The 13,010-nt window shown below is 34.9% G+C and overlaps 1 protein-coding gene across 1 annotated transcript in view; it reads left to right on the top strand.

Annotated features, from left to right (window-relative positions):
* The first annotated feature begins 3,559 nt into the window (after positions 1-3,559).
* Positions 3,560-13,010, top strand: part of LOC109055220 (polypeptide N-acetylgalactosaminyltransferase 16-like) — a 41,788-nt gene continuing 32,337 nt past the window's right edge. The window contains 4 exon segments of the mRNA XM_042742903.1: positions 3,560-3,828; positions 9,605-9,786; positions 9,956-10,054; positions 11,129-11,196. Coding sequence (XP_042598837.1) covers positions 3,658-3,828; positions 9,605-9,786; positions 9,956-10,054; positions 11,129-11,196 — 520 coding nt within the window. The 5' untranslated portion in view covers positions 3,560-3,657.

Below are 13,010 nucleotides of genomic sequence, written 5' to 3'. Positions count from 1 at the left end.
TTGGAGGCTGCTGCTTGTGAGAATGTTATCATTCCAGTGCTGCAGTCGAAAAAGTCCAGCAGATGTAATACTGGGATACCAGGAGCTGACTGAAATACATTTATTTCATGCTATATACTACAATACATTTATTTATGGACTTAATAAAAATACTAAACTGGTATACTTAAAAGTCTGCTAAATTGTAAACTAATTTTCATCCTTCATGCACTTTAATTATGCTGAAGTAGTGCTGAAGTCCAACTAAAGATATACTGAAGTATATTTGATTGTGCTTAAGTGGAGCTATTGCAAGTCTACTTCAGGTACACTCTAAATATCTTGCATTTAAAGACTGATATTATTCAAAGATCATACAGTCTTCATCAATAGTGACATTAAAACACATTTTAGACTTAATATTAAGAAATGTGCATTAAGCAGTACTCCAAATAAAGCTGAATTATAATTTTTATATCCGTAAGTCACGAGCAGTGTGTCAGTAAATATGTTAATAGATTTGAACTGTACTTGGTAAGAAATAAATGTATTTTAAATACAGGTATATCACTTTTTTACTAGAGTAGTCAGAAACTGTAAGACACAGTCAAGGGCGACTTTTAAAAAAAAAGTGTTTCAGTAAAACACTGTTAAAAACGCTACATTAAAAACCTGGTAACTGGTTAATGGTTAATTTCCCTTATTTATATGATGTAAAATTGTAAGCAATAATGTTACAGTAAATACTGTTCAATCTACAGTTTTGGAAGTGAAAATAATTGTAGAAGTTACAGTGTATATTATGAAAAGCACTATACAAATAAATGTGAATTGAATTGAACTGAACAGTGAGATCCTGTAATTTGACATTCCCAGAATTCCCTGTGTGTACCTCACATTCCATGGTCTTTCACTGAAATAACTGTAAAAAAAAAAAAAAAGTGAACGGACGAGAAAGTAGAAGGGAAAATAAGGAATAACTATTGGTAAAAAAAAAAAAAAAAAAAAAAAAAAAAAATGCTTTCAAATGAAAATTTCATTTGCATAATTGTATTAAATGTTTTTGAATTAAAAGACATAAGAAAGGGGGTTTTATATATATAAAAAACACCAGGGTGTTCCAGCCTCAGCCGAATATTAGGGCAGAATTATTCGTTATCCATTATTTGTTTTTGAAACCATTATCCGTGCCTTTCCGAATAAGGTATTCGGCTTCGGTCACAAAAGGCACAGATATAAATATATATATATATAAGGGGTGTAAACTAAGCCCAAAAACTAAATCTTAAAAACACATATATATATAACTATCAGTTATGTACATTTGGGTCTTATATTACATCTTAATAAGTAATATTTTATTTTGTTGTGTTTATGGCACAAACCACCTTCCATATTATTTACTTCAGCTTGTGGAAAAGTTATTTGTGATGAACTTTGATTCATCATGGGACTTTCTCTTTATGTTTTATTGATTGTCTGTATATTTCAAAGGTAAATAACACATTTTAGTAACTATTTTAGCAACTTAATATTTCAGTTATTTCAGTTTTTACTGTGAATTAAATTTTTCTTTGTAAAACTAGGTGTTTGCTTGGCTTTTTTTTTTTTTTCTTCAAAAACAGCAGACAGGAATTTCTGCATGCTTGAGCCAGCCGAAGAGAAGGCGAGAAAGAAAAGGAGATCTTTGTGCGCTGAAACAAGGCGTTTGGCAGCAGGCTTGTGAATGCCAGCTGTGGCTCTGAGAGGGATTACGAGCTTCATCTGCTGCGTTCTGGAGCCTGCAGGATCAGGTGGGTCTTGTTTATCCCTTCAGCTTCTCGAGGAGTGGGAGAAGAGTGGAGAAAATCACAGTCAGTCAATACGTTTCAAGAGGCCTTCTGCAAAGAAGATCTAAAGAGCTGAGCTCCAGCAGACCCACAACATCACCACAAAATCTGCTCTCAAATAACCAACAGCACCTGCATGTAAAAGTGCAATCTAGCAGATACTAATATTTTAAACGGACAGTTCCTGTTCTGGATGTTGATTGGGTAATACAGCATTAATTATGCTGAAATACATCGTATTGAGCTGGTGTAGAAAAATCCACATACAACCTTACAAATGGAGCTGATAGTATTTCATTTGAAAAAGCATTGAATCAATTTTACATTCATTTAATTGATATTTTTTCCATGTTTCTTGTCATTTTTTGACATTATATCCCTCTTTAAAAGGTTTCCATGATTCAGATGCCTGGTTATTTTCTCTCAGATATCAGTATATTAGATGAGACCATTTTAGTACACATCGTTTTTTTCTTTTCTTGCTTTAACATTATGCAATGTTATTTAATCTGGAAGACAGCTGTGACACATTATCAGAGCTGTTGATGGGCTGGAATGATCTCATACGAGAAAAGAGAGTGGTCTCGGACCGCCAGAGCATCTGTCGATGCGTAACAACCTGTAACCTGCACTGATTCAGACTGTAAAAGTGCAGGATCGTTCTGGTACTATCCAGGTTAATGAAGGTTATTTACAACAAAGGCTTTTTGCAGTTTTTGTTCAGATTATTACAGTCACTATGATACAAATACCAAGAAACCTTTACGTTTTTTAAATGAAATTAATACTTTTATTTAGTAAGGACACATTAAATTAACCAAAAGTGACAGAAAAATACATTTATAATGTTACAAAATAAATCCATTTCAAATAAAATCCATCAATTAATCCAAAAAAAAAATAATAATAAAAAAACAAAAACAAAAAAAACAAAAAAAAAACAAGAAGCAGCACAACTATTCTCAACATTGATAATAATCAGAAATGTTTCTTGAGCAGCAAATCATCATATTAGAATGATTTCTGAAGATCATGTGACACTGAAGACTGGAGGAATGATGCTGAAAATACAGCTGCACATCACAGAAATAAATAACATTAAAAAAACATTCAAATAGAAAACAGATATTTTAAATTGTAATAATAATTCATATAATATTAATATTTTTACTGTATTTTTCACAACATAAAAGCAAGCCTTGGTGGAAACATTTCATTGAAACATTTAACAAATCGTGAATTTTAGTGTTTATTTGAACTGCTGATCTGTTAAGCATTATTGTTTGCTGATGTCATTAATATGTCTTTTATACAGGACAGTGTACAGTATTTAATTAATCATACAATTAGCATGATATTAGACGACACTGCCTTTTTACTACTTTAACTCTACCTTTTTTTTCTTTTTTCTTTTTTTGCAAACCAGGATACCAAACTGTGTTGTGAATGTCGTCTGAATGTCATTTTGTGTGTCATGTTCAGTCTGAACTCTCGTGGCTGTCAATCACATTCATCTGAATCACCAATCGTTTGCTGAAAAAGAATAGAGATATTTCTGTTTACGAGTTTTAATGATAATGCCATGATAATGATATTCCTGTTTACACATCGCAAAAACACTTCAGTTTGTTTTTAATACTGTAGATGCTCTCAGTGCAGTGATGCGAGGAGCGGCGGGCTCTAGGACCTGAGTGAAACCCGCCACAGAGAGAGAGAGAGAGAGAGAGAGAGAGAGAGAGAGAGAGAGAGAGAGAGAGCGAGCGAGCGAGAGAGAGAGTTCACTGCGCACGGCTTCATCATCATCATCATCATCATCACAGCGCATAACACACGGAGCTCAGAGCCGCTCATGATGCGCAGGATTCGGGCCAACGCCATCCTCATCCTCACCGTGGCCTGGATCCTCGGCACCTTCTATTACCTGTGGCAGGACAGCAGACCTTCCTCCTCCTCCTCTTCCTCCTCGGGCTCCCAGCTGAAGAACCACGGCAGGCTGGAGGAGCGCACTCTTCCTCTGATCGTGAGTGACGATGATGATGATGAGGATGAGGATGATGATGATGAGGGGATCACTGCTGTAATGCATGCGTCTGCCTATGTTCTGATATATAAAGCGAGTGTGTGTGTGTGTGTGTGTGTGTGTGTGTGTGTGTGTGTATCAGTGTGATGTCAGGTGCATGTAAGAGGCTTTCCTTAAACCAGATGCAGGTAGGTGTGTGTGTGTGTGTGTGTGTGTGTGTGTGTGTCAGAGAGAGAGATCCCTGTTTCCTTTGTCAGGATTTAACACACTATAAACCCTTGTCTCTTATCAGTAACTAATCCAATAGACATGTAATTATCATTTGTTCTGGATTCACATCGGGATTTCAATTCAAATTTGGAACTAGTTCTAACAGATTCTAATGATTATATTTTTATTATAGATGCCAGCATTCCAAAAACTAGATATTTTAGATCATGTAATTAAACAGAAAATGTTCATACTTAACCCTGTATAGCCTGACACATGAAATAATAGTTGTAAATGTCTACAGTTATGAAACGAAACAGTTTATTGAAACTTTAGACAAAAAAAAATCATGTAATAGTGAATATGAAAAATACAAACTAAGCAAAAATATGTAATTTGGTGCAGATGTTAATATATTTATATGACCAGAAAGTAAGATGAAATTCTGATAGCCCGTAATGTAATCTTTATAACAGTATAGCAGATATGACATAAAATTATATAAATATCATAAATATGCTGATTGTTTGCAACAGTTTTTTCAGCAAAGTTTTGATCATGTCGATCATTTAGAGGCTTTAGAAACTCGATACAGTAGGCTTTATGGGGTAAATAATTAATATAAAATACTACCCAACCTGACTGATGATACAACCGGTGTTGATATTGTTGAAAGATCTGCTTCTAATATACCGCTTTTCAAAAGCTTAACTCAGATTCAAACTGACAAGAAGTGATTGAGGAATGATTGAGTCATCTGTGCTCGACAGCTGTTTGTTGTTTGTTTTGCTCCTCACAGTTTGACTCCACATTCATCAGGTAGAGCGCAAACGCTCCACTTTTACTCCATAGACGTCTGCTGGCATGCAAAAAGAATGTGTCATATGCAAAGTATTACGATATCTATTCAGATGACTCTATACATGCAGAATCAGTGTGAGCGAATGAGGATTAAACATCGGGAGAGGGGTCCCTGAACTGTGTCCTGAGCTCCATGGCAACAGAGCATCACTGTATAAAGCTCTCTTTCAACACCTGAGCAGAAAAACTATACGTCTGTCTTAACACATGGGTTTTTACCTCTGGTGTCATGATAATTACAGATCATTCTGCAGGCTTGAATACACTACGTGACTGATCTTCCCCTGATATACAGCCTGGAGAAGTCTGCAGATTTGAGTTGACAGATTTCATAGAAAATTGTGTAGTGTATGATGGCTAGTTTTTCTTCTGTGACTATTTACAAAATCGGTAAGCGTATGATTCCCAGTGTTTCAAAATCTGTTCATGTAGCGTATTGCAGCCTTTATTCCAATTCCACAAACACTGATTTCTAAATGTGAGCCTGGAGCACAAAAGCAGTCTTAAGTCTCTGGGGTATATTTGTAGCAATAACCAAAAATACACTGTTTGGGTCAAAATTATCCATTTTTCTTTTATGCCAAAAATCATTAGGATATTAAGTAAAGATCATGTTCCATGAAGATATTTTGTAAATATCCTACTGTAAATATATTAAAACTTAATGTTTGATTAGTAATATGCATTGCTAAGAACTTCATCTGGGCAATCACAAAGATGATTTTCTCAATATTTAGATGTTTTTGCACCCTCAGATTCCAGATTTTCAAATAGTTATAATCTCGGCAAAATATTGTCCTCCTAACAAACCATACATCAATGAAAAGCTTATATTTTCAGATTTCAGATGATGTATAAACTTCAATTTCCAAAAATTGACCCTTATGACTGGTTTTGTGCTCCAGGGTCACATATTATCACCTTTAATGAGTTGGAGGGCTAATAAAATGCTGATAAATATTTCTATATATGATATATTCTGTTTATTTATATTGGCTAATTCAGTTTAATTACAGCAACTTTGATGTACAGATATGACAAAAAATTGAAAAATTGGCCACAATTTTGTGATAATGATCATAATAATAATAATAAAGTTGTCATTATTAGTAAATACAAATATAAAAAATATTGAATAAACAAAAATATTTCACTATAAAATTCAAAATGGAGTATTTAAGAAAAATAATATAGTAGTAGTAGTGACAATAATAATAATTTAATTTTACAGTGCAACATTGCAATTGCAATACTAATTTGTATGGCTCTTTTAATTTCTTAATCTTTTAAATATTAAACCATCAAACTTTTATTTTGACTGAGGAAGCCATTTTTGATAATAAAATATTTGAAAATATGCTAAAAAAAATGATTGATTGAATTTAAAAAAAAATTTAAGGTAAGTGGTTGCAATAAATTTATTTGAGCTACATTTAAAGAAACAAAGCTAAAATAAAATCTTCCAAAACACTTACATTAAAAAAAATTATATAAAATAAATCATTTTAAAAAACTTACCTAAAAAGTAAAAATTTTACTGATTATGCCAGTCCATTTCTGCCACAGAACAACACATGAACTTTTTTATCTCACCTTTCTTCCAATACTGAGATATAAGAATTGTGAGATATAAAATCAGAATTGCAAGATATAGAACTGTTTCATATAGAATTAAGAGATTGAAGATCTGGAATTTTTTTTTTTTAATGGCGGAAATAAGCTTCCATACTATAGTCAGTGAATAATGGGTTATTTTAAAGCCTGCAGTTTCATCCCATACTGCTGCCATGCTTTAGGATATTGGTAGATATTGTAACCGAGCTAATGCTTCTGTCACTGAATGCTGATCATCTTAAAATGCTCAAACATCAGAGCCTTGCTAATGAGCATTCAGCCGTGCTGACCGCTGTGAGCTGAAAGTAATTCTCTACTTTAGCTCCAGTATAATCCGCTGTCCATTAGCCTGCTTTGAAATCTGATATACCCTTGTATCCGTGCCTCTGCCTGTAAAATAAGATGAAATGATTGTCCTCTCTGCCATGAGCCCTTTCACTCTATTAATGACAGAAGTGCATTTACAAGTCCTGAAAGAAATGGATAGCCTGTGTGTTTAGAGATACATTGGGTGCTTTATCACAGCGACGCAGTAATTCAGGCTTTTTAATGGACAGTGTCTCAGGAGCATTGTTGCACAGCGCACTTATCTATTTGCCCGGAGCCAATAGCAGATCCTGCCTTTACTGAGGCCTTTTGCAGCACATCAGTCTTGCCTAATATTCTTTTATGTGGGGAACAAATACTGAAATATCAGCGCAAGCATCTCTCTTGTGTTCTGTTTGGATCTGTTCAGGAAGAGTTATAGATGCACAAAGCACCGCAGTGGATTTATTAGATGTGCCCTTTATGCAAAACGGAGTGAGCAATATTTGCAAAGTTTTCCCAGCATCATCTGCATGGTGCTCCCAAGCACAAACTGGTGATACAGTATTAGAGGCGTTCTGCTAATGGCCTGCTTTGATTTTGTTGTACTTGTCCATTTGATGCATGTAAACTGCCAACAGCTTGGACACACACAACACAAACCAGATGTCTCGTTTCAGAGGTTTGGATGAGTGCATTCATAAGCGTCTGCTGCTCTTTCTTCAGAAATAGTAGGTGAGGTCGCTCTCCCTCAGCGCGTGAATGCTTCACGCTGTATCTCCAGCTCACGTCTTGAGTCTTCACTTCTTTCTGCTCCATTTTTGGTGAACACTGTGGAACTTGAAAAACGATTCTTACAAGAGATGCAATCAGGATTCTGTCGTCTTTCAAAAGGTGATCTCTACCTGGATTTGAAACACTGGTTAAACTATTAGTCTTCTTGAAGTTTTGACACATACATGTGTTTTGGATAAGCTGGTTATATCAGTTGTGTTAGGGGTTAAATTAACCTCCAATTGGTTTCTATGTAATTTGCCAAAAATCAATACTTTGAAAAACAACAAAGAATAAGGCAACCTTTATTGTAGCTTTTCAAAGACTAAAATATCATGAGATTTAAAGACTCGTCTTTTGAACCAAGCAGAATTCACAGTTTCACCTAATTGTGTTTCACAGTCAAAAAAGGTGTTTGGATGTTGGATCTCAGTTATTTGACGGTTGCAGCACTGAAAAGAAGTGTGAGAAACCCAGTTTATCCTCACAAAGAAGCTTTCAGAAAAAGACATAAAAAGGTAGAGTAAGTACATATAATAATAAATACTACTTACAACAAGTACAATTAATGTTTTATACCATTTACACTTCTCGTTTTTTAAATAGGCACAGTAAGAAAAACAAAACAAAAAAACAAAACAAAACAAAACAAAAAAATTTGTGTTTGCACAGCTAATTTTAAACAAAATGAATCAGGCCAAACTGACCCCTAATAAAAAGGGAGGAACAGTTTTGTAACACAATAGGTGAACATAATTTCTCGTATTTTCTAAATGAAAAATATCTGTATGGTATTGTGATATGTACATTTAGAAAACTAAATATAGTCACTGAGATGCATTTACTCAGCCTGGTGTTGTTCTAATGCCACATTCATAGTATTAAACTGACCAGCTTCAAAAAGAGTGCAAAATGAATGCAATGATTGAATTTGGGTTTTTAGTGGAACTATGCCTTTCAGAATAACAAACCACTAAAAATAATCAAGCAAGTCTTTGGTTGTTTTGTTCAGCACTAGTTACTTGATCTAAGAACATTTGTCACATTGCACTAGTTTTCCTCTTCCCAGAGGCAAAAGTGGTTGCACTGTTTGATTATTTTCTGCTTTTATTTACATTTGCGCTCGGCTTTGTTGTCATAGTAAGATGTGTTTGTTTCTTTACTCAAAATCCTCTGTTTTGTGGCTCAGTTGACGGTTACCCCGTGATGGGTCATGTGACCAGCACTGAGGTCTGTGTGGAATCTGAATGTCTTCGGTCTCATGAGTATCATGTGATGAAGCTTTTCTCACAGAGCAGAACTTCTGTGCGCACATCAGACTGAGAAAATACAGAACAATGTAAAGTTGTGTTTTTCCATTGATTTTACTTGCAATGAGGCCCAATTAGTTAATGTTAGTTAACATTAACATTAACTAACAATAAGTAATATATTTGTTACAGTATTTATTAATCTTTGATAATCCCCAGCTCTAGGCTTGAGCGATAGGAACTCTGATCCTTGCCTAATAAAACACCATTAACCCTTTAAAGCCTAACCATATTATATTTGATGCTCAGTGCCTCGAAATGACTGACATGATCAAAAACCTGTTGTGAAGAATAATGACTTAAATATTACAACATATATCTATTCACAGGCAGATTCTCTTTAAATAAAATTCCATAATTCAATCACCTAACTAACAAATGTAGTCGCTTTACTTGGTTATCCAGACGTCATTTCTCTTAATAATCATTGTATTGTATTGCATGTTTTGATCATCAAACTAAGCATTTAAAGAGTGATTGCTGATATTTACATCATTTTATTTAAGTATCCACTGACTATGATTTTTCATGTGTCACTCTTATTTACAGGGTTAATAATATGATAGTACAATTATTTTCTATTTATTATAGTATTATATTTAATCTCAGTGAGGAGTGTTGAGGCTCTGCAAGAGACTCTTATTTAACAGCATCACCAGTGGATAATCCAGCATGTGTGTGTGTGTGTGTGTGTGTGTCAGGTAACTCGTGCACCAAAGCTGGAGCAGCAGGGTCAGCTCTTGGGCCAGTTTGATCAGAAGGCTTTTCTATCCAGTAAGCAGCTGAAAGCAGGTGAGGATCCGTACAGAGAACATGCGTTCAACCTGCAGGAGAGCGACCGGCTCGGCAGCGAACGCACCATCAGAGACACACGCCACTATCGGTAAGATAGTCATTTCATTAAGCATTCATCTAGCAGTAGAAGTGTAGCACTTTCAGTTCTGTTTAACTCTCATTTCTGGTGATCTACAGCAGATTTAATAGTGTGCTCACTGCTCAGCCATGACAAAGAAAGCCCTGACTCGCTCTGTGTGTGTTTGCTACATTCACAGATGTTCCTCCATGACCTTTGACCCTGACCTGCCACCCACCAGCATCATCATCACTTTTCACAATGAGGCGCGCTCCACCCTACTGCGCACTATTAAAAGGTACCAGCCTACACTGCACTGAGTTTCCAGAGCTGTAGTGGACCCGCTGACATTCAGCAAGAACCTGCTGTTTCTGATTTAGCCCAAATGAATGTATCTTCGGCTTGAATAAAAACGGTTAATATGGATGTTTCCATTTTTAGGTTACAGTTTTCAGCGTAGCTCAATTTGGCTTTGTACGTAGCACAAAATGTTTAAATTACATTTACAATCCAGCGCAAACAATCTTTTGGTGTTAAAAAACTGAAGAAACATTAGTGGTGAAACGGCACAGACACAGTCTTTCTTGCGGCTGGCCTTATTTCTTTGTCATGCATTTGTAGGAGTTTTCCGTTCAGACACAAAATTTACGGGAGGAGAGTATTCAAATAAATCTTGCTAGGTGATTTACTAAGGTACTGGTATTTGCACCATTATTTAACGTGCAAAAAAGCATGCCTTAACCCATCTTGTGCTGTGTTGTAAGTAGATTACACGTTACACATTAGTTTGTGATCCTACGCATGTTTGCGCTGCTCTTGGTAGATTGCGTTGGTTTTTATGGAAATGACCTGGCTGCTTTTGTGATTTTTAATTTGTAGATCACCCGCAGAACTTTCCACTCCCCTCTGTGCTTTTATGAGTTTGTGGTCTCATGTTTAGTAGTCATAGTACAGTATATGTACTGTGTGATTTGAAGTGAATATATTTTAAATGTACTAAATTGCACTTCATCATTACAAATGTGTAATTACAAATATATGACATACATGTTTAAGTAGAAATAATTGTATTTATTTATTTATTTATTTATATTTTAGTTTAATATCAGTGCTTGTCAGTGCATTCATCACTTTAACCATAATTCAAAGACAATAAAAGTAATTATGAAATTACACAAATATGTACTAAGGTCCTGCTTATGGGTCAAAAAACCCTAATTGTATTTAATATAAATTTAAATGCAATTAAGTGTCCAAAAACATTGCATTCAGTTTTTTATATATATATATTATTTCCGAAATAAAAAATATATATATATATATATATAATTTTTTCATGACAGTGCATTTATCTCTCTTGTTTTTGTTTCAGTGTACTGATGAGAAGTCCTCCTCACTTGATACAGGAGATTATTCTTGTGGACGACTTCAGCTCTGACCGTAAGTAGAGCTTCAAGTCATTGCATCACACACACACACACACACACACACACACACACACACACACACACACACGCGCACACACACACACACACACACAAAAAACAGTATTATTGAAGTAACCTTATTGCTTCATCTTTTTTGTTACCACACACACACACACACAAAAACAGTGAATGATGACAAAGTGTTTCCTGCGTGTGTATGTGCTCATATTTGACCTTTGAGGACTCGTTAGCTGTGGAGGTCGTTGTAAATATTGCTCATTCTCTGTACATCAGTGAGCCAAGACTGAGCCCGGCCCTGCTGTTGCCATGGTGAGGAAACAAACGGCACAATCAGACGTGTAGCTCTGCTGTGATTAATGTTGTGGAGCGTTATTTTTCCTTTACAGAGATTCTGTGTTGGTTTCAGGCAGAGCTTTATTCTCTCCTTCTCTTGGCATGGAGCACACATGCCCCTCACAAAACACACACACACACACACACACACACACACACACACACACACACACACACACACACACACACACACACACACACACACACACACACACACACACACACACACACACGCTGACAATGATACGGCTGCTCTACTGTTGCCAAAGGTGCTTCAAGGGTTCAAGTCTTATTAATTTCAGGTTTCTGAACTAAAATACTGGAAGACTCTTTATGAGCCAGTTAAATTCTGATCTAGAATATGTTGTTATTATTATTGCATGCTTTTTTTTATAATACTACAACACACTGAGATACAAATAACGTCTGCTGCTATTTGCACTAACCATCCTTTAAATATAACTGGGCTTAAACTCAAAAAACTAAAAAGATCCTCTAACCTCAGACATGGCCGAAGATAAGAAGTTGTGCGTTTACTTCAGAGATAGTTCATGTGAAGTTCATGCCATAGTCAGGCTCATATAGCCGGTATCTTGAACTATATTGTTATCAGTGAAATATTCATCTGGATGGAGCGCAGCTCTGAGTTTACTCGGGAATGAAAAGCTCCACAATAATTTAAATGAGCTTTCAGTTTGTTGCTGAATAAACTACGACACACGCCAGGTTTTATGTGCTATACTACGCTTGATTTATAGAACAGATTGTTGATCTGAAAGACAAAAAAAATGACTAAAAAAAAACTTCAAAAATTAAATAAAATATACCCTTGTTTATTTTTATTTTTAAATATACCCTTGTTCATTAATGGTATTTTATACAACTTAAAATGTTGTAAATTTGCAGTTTATGATATTTTATGCATCAGCTCAGGGATTCCCAAATATTTTTGACCTAAAATAATTACTTGCAATACGAGATTGAGATTAAGTAAATATTTTCAACAAATGGATAACACATTCTCAAACAGTGTTCACAGTTTACCATAAATGCTTGTCAGTACATCTGAAGTGCACTTTAACAATATTTCTATGACAATAATAGTAATTGAAATTACGTATGATGTCCTACTTTAGTGTGTCAAAAAAATAAAATAAAAATAAAAAACACAATCTAACTAATTGCAAGTGATAGAAACTTAAAATATGAAACAATTTAATTTCATTACAATTCTCATGCAATTATGTGTCTGAAACTATTACATTCGGTTTACACTGAATTAGTAAAGTCACATTACAAGCAGGTAAATACGACCAGTTCTCACTATTAACTAACTATTAACTACAACTTTTGCCTCAATAAACTGCTAATTACTGTAGCTGCTCATTAATAGTTAGTAAGATAGTTGTTAAGTAGTTGAATTGTCACGTTTATGTTCTGGTTCTGTGTTAGTGTTTTTCTAAGTTCTCTTGT

The sequence above is a fragment of the Cyprinus carpio genome, chromosome B17 (genome assembly GCF_018340385.1).
Source record: "Cyprinus carpio isolate SPL01 chromosome B17, ASM1834038v1, whole genome shotgun sequence".
Taxonomy (NCBI): domain Eukaryota; kingdom Metazoa; phylum Chordata; class Actinopteri; order Cypriniformes; family Cyprinidae; genus Cyprinus; species Cyprinus carpio.
The sequence above is the reverse complement of the archived record's forward strand: the minus strand, read 5'-3'. Positions and strand labels throughout refer to the sequence as shown.